Source organism: Fundulus heteroclitus, unplaced genomic scaffold (assembly GCF_011125445.2).
Source record: "Fundulus heteroclitus isolate FHET01 unplaced genomic scaffold, MU-UCD_Fhet_4.1 scaffold_199, whole genome shotgun sequence".
Lineage (NCBI taxonomy): Eukaryota > Metazoa > Chordata > Actinopteri > Cyprinodontiformes > Fundulidae > Fundulus > Fundulus heteroclitus.
In genome coordinates this window covers 143,592-160,318 of record NW_023396610.1, presented here as the reverse complement: position 1 = coordinate 160,318, position 16,727 = coordinate 143,592, and the positions used below count along the sequence as shown (strand labels likewise).

Genomic DNA, 16,727 nt, shown 5'->3' with positions numbered 1-16,727 from the left:
CTTTCAAATCGAGTGTATTTTAAATATTTCATTTCTATATCCTCAATTCCAGTGCCATTTTTTTCCCTTTTGCTTTACAAAGAAACTGCTCATTCTGCTTTTAATACCAATTACATTTAAAGAAAATATCCAAAATATTGTTTTAGCAAAGCCTTATTTGTTTCGTAACCTTTTTAAAGTTAAATTTGCCCAGCTGGTGGGCAAATTTAACTTTAGTGAGCAAAATTTACACAGCACATTTATTCACTTTCTGTACATACATTTATTTTATGTGGGACCAATGAAACCTAACCTTTAACCTCAGGGACATGTAATATTCTATCTAATAGTATGAAGTGATAAAGAAAATATCTCACATACATCAAAAGTCAAAGTTTTGGACTCACCTTTGTCATTCAATGACTATTCCTTATTTTCACAACTTTCTACGTTGCAAACACATAGTGAAGACATCAAAACTATAACTCTAAAGTATATAGAATTTTGCATCAAACACTTCATGAGGTTAGCCATCGGAAGTGATTTTCCAACTGTCTTGAAGGAGTTCATTAAAAAAAAGAAATATAGACAAGCCATTGAATGAGAAGGTGAGTCCAAACTTTTGACTGGTAGTGTGTATAGATAGGAAAGGTTAATCAATTAACACAAACCATACATTCAATAATAAGCCAAAAATTGTCAAAACTAACTTAACAATTTGTGTCCAATATTGATACTTTGAATATTTTTTTTTTCTTTATAGTAGGTACACCTGGTCTGGCGTTCTGTTAGCTGTGCTATCATCCAGAGAAGACAGATCATCTACTATTACCATATAACATAGAAAGGATTCCTGAATCAATGTGCTTTTGTGTCTCTGCTCCGTCTTCTTTAACTGTCGAGCCAGATGACCGTTTGCACTGAGCCTGGTTCTGCTGGAGGTTTTTTCATTTCCGTTAAAGGGAAGTTTTCCTCTCCACTGTCGCTTCATGCTTGCTCAGTATGAGGGACTGCTGCAAAGCCATCATCAATGCAGATGACTGTCCCTGTGGCTTTACACTCCTTCATGTGGCGTGAATGCTGCGTGTCAATACTTGATGCAATATACAAGGTTTCCTTAGATCAATATGCATATTTTGATTGAATTTGAGTTTGTAAAGTGCCTTGAGATGACATGTATCATGAATTGGCGCAATGTAAATAAAATTGAATTGAATTGAATATATTTTCTCTTTTTTCCAGTGTAGTTTACTACGGCTGTATCACAGCTTGTAAGTGTGTAGCCATTCTTTCTGACCTCTAGGTTGTTGAGTCGGTTGAAATCAATGTTGAGATACGCTTTGATTCCCTCCATGGATCCTGGTAGAGTTATGCCCCTGATGAGCAACACAAACAGGACGATATAGGGCATAGTCGCTGTGATGTACACGACCTAAAAATATGCACAAAACAAAGAGAATCCAGGTCACCCAATTCACCATCGCTGAAAAAAACATTCTTCAAATAAGAAGAGAAAGGCTCTTCCCTTTTCTCAAATTCCAGACATTTAAAACATTAGCAGCTAGGTACGCAAGATAAATCATTGTAATAACATTGTTAGTCAATCCTAGATCCCGTGTTTGTTAAAAATAAATATTAGTTTCACCCACATTGACTGTGGTCTCTCTTGCTGTAGGAAAACTTCCTATTTTTAGCTTCATGTGTCACGAGAGTTTTATTTGTTTATTTACTTTTGATCGCAATAAAGATGGCCTTTGATAATGCTTGAAGGGCAGTGTATGGATACGCCACTTCTTAGGTTATATAACGGATTATTTGGAGAACACAAACCTGAATGTGCGTGACTGCTATGTTTTTGTCTGTGATCATTTCCATAACAATTTTCCTGAATCCAGTTGGACATAGGAGAGGGCTGGCAGGCAACAGCCTTTTGTTCAGATGATCTGGTGGTAGGTAGGTCAAAACCTAAACAGTAATGCTGCTGAACAGTGAATGACTGGTTTAAAACCCAATAGAGTGATGAATGTAGCGAATATTAAGATTACCAATCTGCTAGTGCAACAGTTGGTTACCATGGATACTGAATGCCGATTGGTGGATGGAAATTAATGCTGGCCAATAGGTTGTATTGGTTCGTTGATAAACTCTCTCTACTGTCCAGAGCTGTAACAGGTGTCTTCCCAACAAGAGAAAACCACTTTCTTGCCATTTTATATTTTTGCCGTACTTAAAAAGGCAATGAGGTACATTTTACTTGTTATCCCGTTTTAGGCTATTGCCACCAAACTGCTTTTGGTCTTCATACAGTATTGATGTTACCTGACTCCGCCAGATAGATTTGCTCTGCATATCCATCTGGAAACCTTCCGTTGAAGTAATTTTGGGAAGGGGCGAAAATACTGGTTAGCTGATTGGCCTATGTTGGTGATAGACGGGCCAAATAAACCAATCAGATTCGTTGTCGCTCGTAACAGAGCGACGACGAAAACACAACCACAAGCCAAGCTACTCTTGCTGCTGCAGGTAAAGGCTCGTTAGCTCAGCAAATAAATACTCTGTAATTCCGATAAAATTTGCTTGATAGCCACGCTAACGCTAGTTTCATCGGCTGAAGCCGCCATGTTCTTTAGACTGAACTGTCGCACTTCTCGTTGCGTCACACCTCAACCGGCCTCAAAGCCAACGCTGATTGGACGTTCGTTTGGTGAACGGCTCCAAATTTTCTTTAACGGAAAGTAGCCAGACTGATCTGCGAGTGAAACATTGAAAGCTCGCGAGATCAGGATGGTCTCACGAGGCTAGTATTGATGCTTGTTGATGTATAAACTACACATACCAAGGATCATATTGGAGCACTTTGCTGCCATTTAACAGTCAGACTCTGAAGGACACCTGGTTTAGATTTTCTAATGATCGGCTCTATTTGAAATACTTTAATGATAGACTATAATGGGTCGTAGTGCAACTTGCATTGTAAATCGGTTTTAAAGACCTGTTTAGCAATAGCCTTAGGAATGTATAATATTCCCTGTAAACTGGAAAGAAAGCTGAGCTAGCTATTACTACCTGTAGATGCTTCTAATCCTTATCAATTAGGAGGATTAAGACTAAAACAACTTAGTTGTGGCAAGGGACTCATACCTTCCCTGAAGACTTCACACCTTTCCACAAGCTAAAGTAGAGGATGAAGACCACCACAACTAAGCACAGAGTTAGGTCCCAGCGAGGCATGCCCAGGTCCTGGATACCTCGACTTTCATGGAGATGCAACACACCCCGTCTGCAAAGAAGAGACAAAATCAAATATACAATGTCATGGTATGCAGAAAGCATTGTTGGTTCTGATATACCCTTGTTTAAAACTGATGTTGGTTTTTCATTAAGTCATCTGGACATGATTCAAAAGGAACACTATTTTTTTATGAATTATTACCCCCAGAATACTGTCTGATTATGAATACGTAGGAGCATGAAAAAAAAAACTTTGAGCAAGTGTTTTTAAAGCAAGTATTTGAATAGTAAAAAAAATACATATTTTCAAATATAATTTTAAATGTTCTATTGAACTGCAAAGGAATCCACTTGAATGGATATCTTGAATTTTGTTGAAGTGGATCAATATTATCTTGACTCTCAGATCTCAGTTTGTAGCAGATGATTAATCCCAACCTACACAGCTGACAGTCAGATTGGGGCCAGATCCAACCTAAAACTGCCCATGTTTCAAAAAAGTCATGGCTCATTTGAATTATATTTTATGAAGCTTTAAACTGATGTCACTTTTACTTTAGATTGTAATTTAAATGGGAGTCATAGTCAATTACATTGTGCCTATATTTGCAAAAAGTACTGATCACAACCTGGCAGAGTTAAAATCTAATTCTCCACCAAAGTTTGACTCATAGGTTTATACCATTTGTTTTACGAAACATACATTTTAGTACAAACTAATCCCTAGACCTCAAAGCAGATACTTATGTAATGCAAAAGTAAAGGCAGATAGAATTTACATAAATAATTAAGTCATATAAATATATAGAGCAATGTTTTGCCTGTCATTATTACTGATCTACTAATTGATTAGATTTATATAGTTTTACACAGTACGATGGATCCAAAAACTTAACTACAACTTTCAGTTGGATAGATTTTATGTTTAACCCCAGACATACTGAAAACTGAATTATTTTAAGATTTTTGCTTTGTTGGCTGTATATATTTATTTATTGTTAAACAGATCCACCCAGTTTATAGGATAGTCATGGGAGTTTTAAAACAACAGCCTTAAATAGGTATCAGAGGTGAAGATGGGAGGATAAGGGCATGGATGACAGCACTCCACCCTTGACTAACACATCCAACCTGTTGATTTCACTTTATCCTAAATTACAATGGACAGCCTGTTTAGTAAATTACAGTTCAATAACTACATTACAATGGTATTCAGTCCACATGTGTTTATTGTATCTAAATTTAAAGGGATGTCAAGCTTGGTCAAACTGAAGACAAAACCAAATGTTCCCTGACATTTGAAGAAAATGAACTGCTTTTGTTTAAACACCTTGCTTGATCCACACACGGAAAGTATAACCGAAAAGATTCTACTGCTAATATCAAACATTTTCTTCAGCCAAAGCTGTCAGGTCAAGATGGTCTTCCAAACACTCAAATACTTCACGATACAAAAAGAATAAATAAAACAAGGGAAGAAAAATTATGGCTCTTTCTTTCCATACAAAATATTGGTTCCTTTTGCAAGCTCTTATTGGAATACCTGCAGTAAAGTACTTATGCTGGAATAAGTGTAAATGTATCTGATATCATACATTAATCTACTGTGTGAATTTAGACAAGTAAAGAGTACTCTCAAAAGCAACATGAGCAGTCGAATGCCCTCCATGATCTGTTCTTATATTATGGTTTTCAGGGAGATAAAATCCTCACATTCCTTCTGCTCTGGAGGTCTTTGTTCTTGCATCTTACATTTTGTTCTAAAATAAAGCTTCAACTGCCTTTGCAAGAAGAAAAATTAAACTGCCTCACCAGGCACTTCTCAATCTAGAGGGTATGCAACACATTCTATGTTCTGTTGCTTAAATTGGGTGGCTACACAACTGGGATTTTTTCTGAACAAGTGAAATAACATTAGTCTTTACAAACACTTGATTTTAGCCTGTAGTTTTCTCTGTAAATTAGGATTTTTAATGAGGTGTAAGTGGGTAAAGTGGATAGTTATAATTGTGTATTATGTGATTTTCTTAAAAAGATAGGATAAGATAAGAGATACCTTTGCAATGAGGAAATGCCAAGGTTATACACTACAGAAGTATGAATAACAAGCTAATTGAGCATTAAGTTCTAAAGCAAAAATAATTAACTTTAAATTATCACAAAGGCAACAAAATATTAAAATATTAAAAATATTTGTAATCAGTGGACGTTTAATTTAATTTAAAATTGTAAAAGGAATGAATATTTTTCAAGATATACATCTTAAATAAAATCAACAAAATTACCTTGTAAATGACAAGAAATAGAATAGACCCCAGATGTTTAAAGTTCTTAAATCGTGTCAAGAAGAACCATAACAAGGACTTTAATTATTTATTTATGGGCTAATAAACAATGGAACAGTGTTTGGATACGATCATCAAAAAAAAAAAAAAAAAAAAGCAAAAAAAACAAACAAACATGCAATTCCTTGGGGTTTTAAAGATCTGTGAAAGCCTTCAGCTGTTTTTTTATTAATATTATTATTATTATTCCAGGCAATCATAAATTTAAAGCTTTAGGTCCCTGGGGACGCAGACACAGCATGAGCACATCAGTTTATTCGGTAGTAAAAAATGTAGATTGTGCTCTGATCTGTGAGCCTCGTGTTAGCGTTGTGTTGTAATGCCCAAAGGACGTCCCTCCCATCTGATAGCGTTGATAATGCACTTCTAGTAAACGCAGACTACAACATCAGCCCAGTTCCCTTTGGCCCTGTTATTCTAAACACATTATGTCTTATCATCACTCAGAAAGTTGCTTGTCCTGCCACCTTGACACGCGCTGTTACCATTAGTTGGTCTTGGTGTATTTGAGGCAGGCACTCTGTTGCGTACTGTCTGCTATTAATGCTGGTTACAACGCAACAAACAGGGAATGTGGTGATAAATTAATCAAAAGCACAAAAACCAACAATAATTACACTGCTGGGGCGTTCTGTTTCCATCAGCTATATTTCACTCATTACAAATGATTTTGTCCTTGGTGTTTTAAGAGAAATGTTTTCAAAACCAAAGCATGTCCGTTATTAAACTTTTAGATTTTCAGTCACATTGATTTATAAAAAGTTGTTACCACAACATTAAACCAGATGTGGTTGCTGCAGGCTACATCTAAAGAAAATGACTTTGGGTGCAAATTAAATGAATTAGTAACGGCATCACTTTCAAGACATTTTTATGTTTAAGATACATTATTTACATTTTTGCACTTGAAACTTGAGTTATTTACACATGATTGCCATGATTCGAAACCCTCTTTTACAGCTGATGTCGAGTCCTGTGAGCATTTTTTAATCTCTAACTTTTAATGTCTGACTTACTGAAAGACTCTACATTTTTGGGGGCACATTTAAATTTTCACACACCACTGAAAACTTCTGATTGAGTTCTGTTAGGAAGGCAGCTTTTCAAGTGGTATATATATATATAATATACAACCGGTTGTTTTCTTCAGCCACATGTCAGTCGCAAATTGATTATTAAAAAAAACCCACCATAACACACAGATTTTCCGCTTTACCAACCGTTGATGCTGGAAACATTGATTCAAAGATGAATTATATTCGTCTTGTGGTGTATGTTGTGACCAACTATCACATGCAATAAATCATTGGGTCACATGATTAAGCAGAACCCTTTGAGTATGATACTTTGTTTTTGTTTTTGTTTTGTTTTAGCAGTTCCTAGATTGCTAATTTCCCTGAGATTGAGCCCTTCAGTTTTGGGGTCACAAATGGCAACACGACTTTACCACTTCCTCTTCCAGTCACTGATAGTTCTAAGGATTTTTATGTTCCATTCTGCTTGATGTTGCTGTTGCCTTGAATTGATAGAATTTTCACTACTTCTTTCAAAGATTAATTAGCCTATCACTATCCAACTTGGAAAGTCCCCTATTTTGTTTTGGGATTTTCACCCCACGTACTTATATGGAAAACGTAAAAAAAAATGATTAATTGGGCATGCTGGTTCGAATGAAACTTGATAAAGACGCAAAGATAAACCACTAAATAATCAAGGCATGAATTCCTGCAGATGTTCATTGAGCCATATGTAATTTCCAAAAAGAGATAGTAGTGGATTTCTTTCTTAAATCAAGTTCAATGACATGTGTTTTCATAAAACTGGCTTCACTATAATCCGTTTATGTAGAACCTATAAAAATCAGATAAGAAAAATCTAACTTTAATCAAACTTTATCTGTCTCTTAGGAGTTCAGATAAGCTGTTTTATGGCCAAATTCTGGGTTTTAATCATAAAGTGTTAATCAGAGAACAAAGAGGGGGGAAAAGAGAGGAGGAATTCAAAGTTTCAGAACCACCCTTTTTGATCAGTTTGTCACCAGAACCAACATGGTGAAACCAGAAATAGCAAGTGTCTACTTAGGTCTGGAAATCAGAATGTTTTTTTTACTCACGGAACTGGCTTGGACTTTGATTCAAACTCTGATCGGGATCCCTTTGCACAATACCTGTTTGTGTTCAGACCAAAAGGTTTTTGCATTCAAGGTTTCCAACATATATTCATTCTATTGACTAAAGTGATATTAACATTTTAACCAGTAAAAAGTAATCCAAGACTTTTTTTTTAACATGGCACTCAGAGGTCATGAAAACATCCACATCTGGAAGTTTTGGGCTTGCTTTGTGAAAAGTATGTGAATATACGTCACATCTGATGTGTTGTGTTCACTGCGTTATCAAATCTCTATGCATGACGTGTTGTGTATACAGGATAATTATTTATAAATATATTTGCTTTATGCATTGGAGGGGTACAAAGCACTCTGGATTTTTGTGTACTCCATCATCTCCCTGTGCTTTGACCACATAAAGGAGAGTGTTCAAGTTCAAATACATTTATGCTTTTAAGAAGTAATGTTTTTTATCTGGACATCAAAAGCCTGATGTAGTGCTTTCGTCACAGGCTATAAGTCAGCTAAACCATGAACTTTGTAGGTGTCTTTTATGTTTATTAAGCAACCCAGCTGGAAAGCTTAAACTCCCCCTTGAATAAAAGTGTGCAGGTCAGGTGTGACGTCAGTATGAAGGAATGTTCCACTTGAAAAGTTTGGTTTACTGTTGAGATCTGCAACAAATGACAGCTATCCTACACATTAAGCACCCAAGTGTTGGTGGGTGCAGAGGAGTGTGAGATGTGAAGCAACTGAATTGTTGACTCAGTTGTCCTCCCTCATGCTGTGCCTTGGCTTTGCTCCTGTTCTCAAAGCAGTAACCAGGAGGATTTATTATCCCCTACAGTGGCAAACCCCATGTAAGATCTGTCTCAAAGTGCCTTATTGTATTCAGCCGGCACATGTCCCTGTTCTTTTATGTAAATAAAGTGTGAAAACCAAATGAAAATCTATATTTTCAGTTCTGGTTTTATGTACCATGTCTAGTATCTGCCTGTAAACCCATCGCTTTTCTGATGGTCTGTCGTGATTTGTAACACCAGAGCTTTTATGTGAGTGCTGAATCCACGTGGTTATTAAGTGTTTACATACCTTCAACATATCAGGTTTGGAGTTTTGTGGAAAATGGAACATAACCCAGGGATACAGTTTAAATAAACATGGAGAGCTGTGGCGTGTTTTTAAAGGAATGATATCAGGCCTTTATTAATCTGTTATTGGCCCTGATGGTTTTCAACGTATTCTACACTTCAAGCCTCGCATGTGTCCATTGTATTGTCTAAGTCATCTCACAGACTTCCTCTAGGCTACACAGTCTTCACAGAAGCTGAGGAAGAGCTGGCTGTCTTTGAAGTATAAACAGATGGAACTCTTTTCAAGCACTTCAAAGAGTGCATTTGAACTTTTTATGTATACACTTTTTGTAGTGCAAACACTTATAGCTGGACAGTTTTAGGTTCTACACTCACATTTCAGTGACTGGTTGCCTGATTCATACTGACATGAGCTGTTTTATGTGGATTTGCAAAGGATGTTGTTACAATGCATACAGCACCCCTACTGATAATATATATTTTTTAAATCATCCCACAGCTTGCTGTGATGCCTGATAAAATACTAACCCAGCTAAATGTTCATAGAAAACCCCTATATAAAAGGAATTATGCTTTGTTTATGTAAAAATAAATTACAGACAATAGCTTCATTTATGAAAAACATTTGAACATATATCCATGATAAGGTGATAAACATTGAATTTTGACACTACATTCCTTATTTATTTATCTCTCAGTAAATCTTCCGTTCAGGGTTACCCATAATGCAATTGGAAAATGCTGCGTTCTGTACACAGGTCACACATTGTCATCAGCATACACAATGTCCTCCACATTTATTGACATGCTAAATAAAGATGTACCAAAAGTATTAAAATAACTAATATTATATTGCATAAATATATTTTTAGTTGCATAATTGAACAATTTGATACAGCGAGCTTTGATTTTTTTACCATCCTCCTCACCGCACGATGGAAAAAATAAACAGAGGTCCTCTTCCAGCCCTGTTTGGCACAGATCCTTCCACTTGTTTCATCTTTATTAATTTTCAATACCCTCTGGCAGTATATAGGGACAAATTTAGATGAGATGTTATTTTCCTGTTATCATTTGGTGACTTATGAAGATTGGCACATATGTGGCTAAATTAAGTGGCATGTTGTCTTCTCTATAATTTTGAAGAGTTGTTAGGAATGGGCCTAAGTGTTACAGCAAACTCACACAGGCAGGGCATCATTGACTACTAATTAAAAGTTCATCAACACTCTGAATAACTTAAGAAAGTTGTTAGGTAGGATGGGTTGTAGGTTGGTTCAGTTGTTAACACTGTTGCCTTTCAGCCAGAAAGTCCGGGGTTTAAAACCCAGCCAGTACCTTACCTTAAATGTATATTGCCACATTATATGCCTATAAAAAATACCAAAACCCACTTGATCATGATAAGATAAGGTTATATACACCTAGTATCCATCGTGATAGTGTGTTGATAGTCCTTTTTGAGCCTGAAAATAACCCCAGCACCAGGCTGCATGATCAGATATAAACAGGCGTGGCATTATCTACCGGCAGTGGCACAGGACTATCACAAAGTATGATAACAAATAAAATAAAGATGAATAAACACTATTAATAATAATGCTGAACCGAACCTGACCTTCTGAAATGCCTTGCGGTAAAGCGGCCACTCGGGGTGAGTGAAGACCAACTGTTATTAATTAAATAAACCAACCTAACAGCAACTCTAAGAGCCTCATATCCGAACATCTGGTATTTCCCGTTCATAAATGGAAACAGAGACACAACATCAAGGTAAGAACCGATCAATCAATTGATCTATTTATAATGTTGTTTTTACTTTGGACTAAAGAGGTTAAGAAGAGCATTCCTATCACAGTATAAATCAGAACATTTACTCACGCCAATCAACTCTGCAGTCACATCTTGGCAGCTTAGCTTTAGCTGTCCGCCTCAGTGAACAGCAACGTTCATACTGTATTCCCAGCACTACTGCAGTCTTTTCACTCTCAGAATAATTTTTTTTTCTTTACTAACAAATTGAGCAGAAATAAAGCGTAAAATGCCAAAATAATAATTAATACGGCAGCTGGACATGATAACCTTTCATAAAAACTTTGTATACAACCACAGTGAGTTACTGAAGTATATGAAAAAAAGTCATATAACGTGGCTATGCACCTTTAAGGTATTTGCATGTTCTTCCAGCAACTGTGTAAGTGTTTGCCAGGTGCTGTGGGCAGCATTGTGTCCCTTTCTCAAAACATGCGTGTTAGCTGAACTGGTTACTTTAAATTGCCCTGAGGCGCGAGTCTGTAGATACACAGTTACTTGCCCTGTGTGGTGACCTATCCAGAGTTTATTGCATCCCTTGCCCTTTGACTATTGGAGGCACGCAGCAGCCCATCCCCAGACACACAACACAGTAGGGATAAGCAGGTGTAGAGAACAGATGGTTGGAATTGAATAGCCACTGGCTGTAGCACCACTGACATTGCTAAAAAGGATTAATTAAGATTTATTTTTTTCCTTTGAAAATGTTTACAGATAAACATTTTCTGCTTTTGTTCCAGTGAGTTTTGCCGCTACTGCAATAAAAGTTTCAATTGTTTTAAGATTTTTGTTACACATCTTAATCAGGCATGCCAATAAATGTGGACGGCACAGCAAGTTCCTCTGCGATAAAGCATTCAAGGTCAAGAGGTTTCACTCACTCATAGTACTCTGCTGCTGGGGTGATCTTGTACTTGGCATAGGTGCCATTGCCGAGGACAGACCCATTGATGTAGTTAGGGTCGGTACAGTTCACGCTGTTCCAGCTGTTGCCACAATTGAGCCATGGAAGCTCGCGTGTCATGGAGGAGAACAGGTAGTGGAGGGACCAGGCAATAATGACGTTGTAGTAAAAGCCAACATACAGGGCTATGATAATCACAGTGTAGCCCACACCTGACAAAAGCATGAATAGTTAGAAAAAAGAAAAACATGTCACATAAGTACACTCATGAAATCATATGTTTTTTTTTTACCTGATTAGCTGACTGGAATGCAGAGATTCTTATTTTGCTGATTATTGCGAACATAGGTACATTATCTCAATATCCACATTCTTTGTGACAACAATTTACTTTCTAGTTTGAATGAGGGCTTTTCTTATTTTCCTCATGTATTCTCATTTTGCCTCTGTTTTAGCAGCAGTTGCATGTAAATTCACCGTCAATTAGTATACATTTCAAAACCTGAAATAGTGCTATCATTCTGACCTGTTTTAGGCTACAGCACGGAGCCTGTGTTGTGTTATTCTATCTCCACTGGAATGTGATGTCTTTACATGAAACAGAGAAGTCTCATAAACCCTTCACCTTCTCGTTCGGCGCAGGAAAATAACAAATCCGCCCACCTTGGTGCTGAAGCCAACGAAAGCACCGACTGGTGCCATTTTAAAAAGACTCTCATCTGACAGCACCTGAAAATCCGTGCTGGTAGATCTTCTTGTTAAGTTAAAGAATATAGTTCTGCCTTTTTACAAATCTACTGTGTAGGTAGTTTGTTGAAAATTAGCTATAATGTTAACGCTCAGTTGAATTCCAGGCGTAAGTTATACAATTATTGTCTATAGAAAAATAATAAATAATGTCAATATTTATCCACTGTGTTTCTAATACTGGAACACAAGATAAATTCTGTTCCTTCATTTAAGTGAAACAAAATGTTGCAAGGAGAACAGAGCTCTGTGAGTACAATGAGAAAGAAAGAATGACCCGATGTGACAGGTTTTAGTAACGAGGGGTTCTTTGGGAACACGGCGGGGTAAAGGAGAAGAACAAAGGGATGAAATTAAAGGGCAAAGACACTTGAGAGGCCAAGAAGGAAAGAACATTCTGATCTGAAAGTTTAGGAGGCTTAAAAAAGACTGACGTCAAAAATATATATGTGTATTTACATGTGTAGGTCTGAATGTGGGTCTTAAAGGTGTGTGTGTGTGTTAAAAAAAATCACCTTTAAAGATGGGGCATATTTTCCAAACTGTAGCTGCCCCCTCCCTGTTGTACTGGCCCAAGGCAAGTTCCATGTAGAACAGTGGCATCCCAGCAATTACCAAGAAGAGAGTATACGGGATCAAGAAGGCACCTGAAAGACACATTGTCACAGTGAAGTGCATTTCTAGAAATTAGCTTTGATTTGTACTTTTCTTGTGAAAAGAAAATGTTACATGTTTGCTCGCTACTGACAAAAGTAGCAGTGCTCTAAAGATAGAAAGCTAAATAAAAATGGAAACAAGAGGGTTAGGGGGCTTGACATTCTTAGAAAAATAGTGGGAAAGCTCAAAGCTATTTTCATGCTGTGCTTCCGAGGCACATCCAGCCCTACGTAGGGAACAAGCTCTGATAATTGAATTGCTCTTGACACTGTCCATCACGGGTGGCAGATTTTCTCCAGTAAAGAATAAATATTCACTGAAGGCCAGTTTGATTGACAATTCAGACCTGGGTAGACCACTGAGGATGCAGAGTAAAAACGTAATGATATCTTTCTTTTTTTTCTTTCCCATTTGAATGGGATACAAAAACAAACAGAGGACAGGGCACAGCTTCCAGTCGGCACTCTGTTGTCATTGATGTGGGAGGTTAAAAAAAGCAGCACTATTTTAAACAATCCCTTGTTGGTTTAGCAACACAAGCGTGTTCTTTCCCCCCCCCCTCACCAAAGTATGGCTTCAGCATTCAATTGTTTTTTCAATCAGCTGTCAGACATAAAGCCAAACACCACTTACAAACGCGTAACTGAAAGTTCAAATGTCAGAGCATTACTGCCACTTCAAACACAACAGTGATTGGGGGCGCTTCTTCGATGTCAACACACACAAAAAAAACGTATTTGGTATAACACACTGCTACCTGGAGAGAAAAACTACCAAGAAGATCTAAAGCAATCTAGTACAAATACAACAATGTGCAACAGGAGACTTGACTTGGTAGTTTTTATAAATGATATCAGATGGAGTAAAATTATGCACTTCAGCTGTGCATGATGCAAAGCAACCTTAAAATGGGGCATTTCCTCCATCATGAAAGCAAAAACGCGCTTCCCCGTTTACTCTCCTGGGACTATTAACCGAGATTAAAGGCACTAAAATTAGCAGTGAAACAAAAATAAATTCCTGTGAATATCTAAATCTTACAACAAAATGTTAATATAACAACAACAACAATAATAATGATTATAATAATAATCATTATTATGATTATTATTACTTCTATCATTATTGTTGTTGTTATTTTATCGTTATTATTATTAAACTTGTGACAGGACACGCAACACATTTCCAGGGGGGAAAAATCTGTGTATTTTGGCTGTGCCTATAACTTTTGATTCCTCGTGTTTCCATTTAAATATTACTGTATTAAAACTACAACCAGACATGTTGCTTATTTTCTTTGTTGTTGTTTTTTCAATCCATATTTGTATTTTTGTGTACTTTTTACGCACAGTAGTGACGAAACAGACTGCTCACTCACCTCCTCCGTTTTTGTAGCACAAGTATGGAAATCTCCAGACATTGGCCAAGTCCACCGCGAAGCCAATAACGGACAAGAGAAAGTCTATTTTCTTGCCCCAAGTTTCTCGTTCGGGGTCGGAAGCTGGTCCGGGGAGACCCACGCCGTTCCCAGGGGTGGGGATAATGGAGGAGCTGGTGTACTGGACACCATTCTGGTCCTTCACCAGGATCAGTTCAACCTCTTTTTTCTCCACATCGCACTGTTTCAGCGGGGCGACCGATGACAGTTTGTGCTCCGGCAGGATCTGGATGTTCATCTTCTCCGCGATAAGAACACGAAGCCCACGCCGGCGCGATGCTCTCACAGCCCCCCTGCGGGTCCTGGTAGAGCTGGCTGTCTGCGTAAATGCGCTGGGCTGAGGATCAACGTCCCGCTGACAAAAACATTAACACGGGAGTGTTGTCCTCCTTAACTACAGGTGACACCTCCGTGTACATCGACTAAAGAGGGGAATATAGGATGGGGGAAAAAAAGTTTGGAAAGGTTAGGTGTTCTTGCGTAAAGTTTACGCACTTAACAAAAATCACGGTTTTGAGCCCAGACAGGGCAATACATGACACAGCTTTGTCTACAGCAGGCAGACCTGATGCACATGTGCTTCTGCGTAGGCTACAGCATTAAGATGAAAGGCTATCTCAAATTAACAGCAATAAAATTGTCAAGGGAAATCCATACGTCACCAAATGTACTGAGCAAGTAAGACTTAAGACACTTTTCACTGGAATTCGGTGAAGGATAAAAGGATATTAGAATATGAGTCAGTTACTGCAGCAGTGCAAAGCTCCTCAGCTGAAAGCTACTCTCCCGTACTTCATTCAGCCGAGGACACCTCCTCCATGACCCGATGCTGCTGCGCTCCGGATGCATCTGAGGGAAGACTGCCCATTCTGAAGGAACTTTGAGACTCGCCTTCTCAAGCTGAGACGATGAAAAAAAAAATGCGAGCTTTGAAATCGGTTTCCTCTCTCTCTGCCACGTGACATTTCATAATTGAGCACTTTCGTTTCTTCTGTTGGATGTCATTTTGGCAGGATCACCGAGTAATAAACTTTCAACTTCTGACTATTGATCCAGGGGGCATAAAACCACATATGGGACTAACTTTATTTTGTTTTCAAATAAAAAAAATAAAAAAACCTTTATAATGTACAGTGCTCTGAATCCAAATCCAAATATGGATTTCTAAAGTTTTACAGTAGTGCAAAAAACGTAAGATGATTTTTACATGTGTTAGTATTATTTAGAGGTTTTGATGTTTTATACGATGTAACATCACCTTATCCCAAGGTTCCAACTAGCGCTTGGATTTAACATACAGGAAAACTTTTTTCTAATGTTTTAATTTGGACTTATCTGTTTCTTCTCTTCTCTAAACATATTGAATTACTGTTTTCTAAGAAGCCGTAAAAGCTTTGTGTTCCACGTGTAATTCAATCCCACAGCAGCTTTGGCCAGGGGCAATGATTTCTATTAGATATGGTTGATCAGTTCATCCCATTAAAGTCAATGAATGTCCTCTTTGCTTTCCAGTGCTTGTTTTATAAAGCCCTAATAGGGCTAGGGTTTTTTGGCATTTTGTTTGTGGAGACTGAACAACCTCAGCGCGAGCAAAGCACAGGGCCAGGTGATTACTGGTGTTTTCTCTTGAATTGCCGTTGTTGTTTTTTTTCTATTTACCTCATAGCTTCCCCAGTCAAGCTGAAACTTGTGTTAATGTTTGATTTTGTTGTTGTCCAACAAGCTGTTTCTTCACATTCAAGCACACTACTATCATCTTCGCCAACATTTTTACAATCTTCTTCCCTATTATAAATGGCACACGGAGAACTAACCCCTGCAGATAGGGATTGAACCCATGACTTTTTACCATTCTCTTGTCATATCGAGGGGGAGTGCTGCACATTATTCACCTTTTACCTTGAATACATTCTATCCCTTGATCTGAGTAGTTCTCAGGAAGATGTTTTTGCTTCTCAGTCAAGGTCCAAGCTTTGGAATGTTGACCCTAAAAGGAGAATTTAATGAAAGATGACACAGCCACATGACAACCCTCTGAGAACTTAACCTGAGCATTTGCTTGGGGTCGCTTTTAAAGATTCTCTCTCAAAGATTCGTTCTGCCTTTATCGTTGTGCCTCAGTGTGTAATATTAATACATTGTGGTGTTGCAGTGTTTTGCAGAATTCTCAATTTACATAATCACAGGTAATGGTATGAAATTGTACAAAGTTCTCAAAAGGAAATAAGGCTAGTTTTATGGTGTGTTTGATTGTTTGTGGAAGCGCGTTCTGAGAGGAAGGGAACGAGCTACAGCCCCAGGTTCTGAGCTAGGTCTACAGTGGCAGATGTTGGACACTGGTGTTGACCAGAAGATAGAGTATAACAGTGAAGAAGGTCTGTGGTAGAGGTCTGGTTGTAGGGAACTCTGA

The 16,727-nt window shown here is 37.8% G+C and overlaps 1 protein-coding gene across 2 annotated transcripts in view; it reads right to left on the bottom strand.

The window, feature by feature from the left end:
* slc6a2 (solute carrier family 6 member 2) overlaps positions 1 to 15,202 on the bottom strand; it is a 30,815-nt gene extending 15,613 nt beyond the window's left edge. Inside the window, exons 1-6 of one of the 2 annotated variants that reach the window (XM_012868244.3) lie at positions 15,110 to 15,202; positions 14,258 to 14,739; positions 12,738 to 12,869; positions 11,453 to 11,687; positions 3,121 to 3,259; positions 1,277 to 1,411 (exon numbers count right to left, since the gene is read on the bottom strand). In XM_012868244.3, coding sequence (XP_012723698.2) covers positions 1,277 to 1,411; positions 3,121 to 3,259; positions 11,453 to 11,687; positions 12,738 to 12,869; positions 14,258 to 14,555 — 939 coding nt within the window. In that variant the 5' untranslated portion in view covers positions 14,556 to 14,739; positions 15,110 to 15,202. Of the gene's footprint in view, positions 1 to 1,276; positions 1,412 to 3,120; positions 3,260 to 11,452; positions 11,688 to 12,737; positions 12,870 to 14,257; positions 14,740 to 15,065 lie in introns of both variants that reach the window. The other variant, XM_012868245.3, reaches the window with a different exon arrangement.
* Positions 15,203 to 16,727: the final 1,525 nt, after the last annotated feature.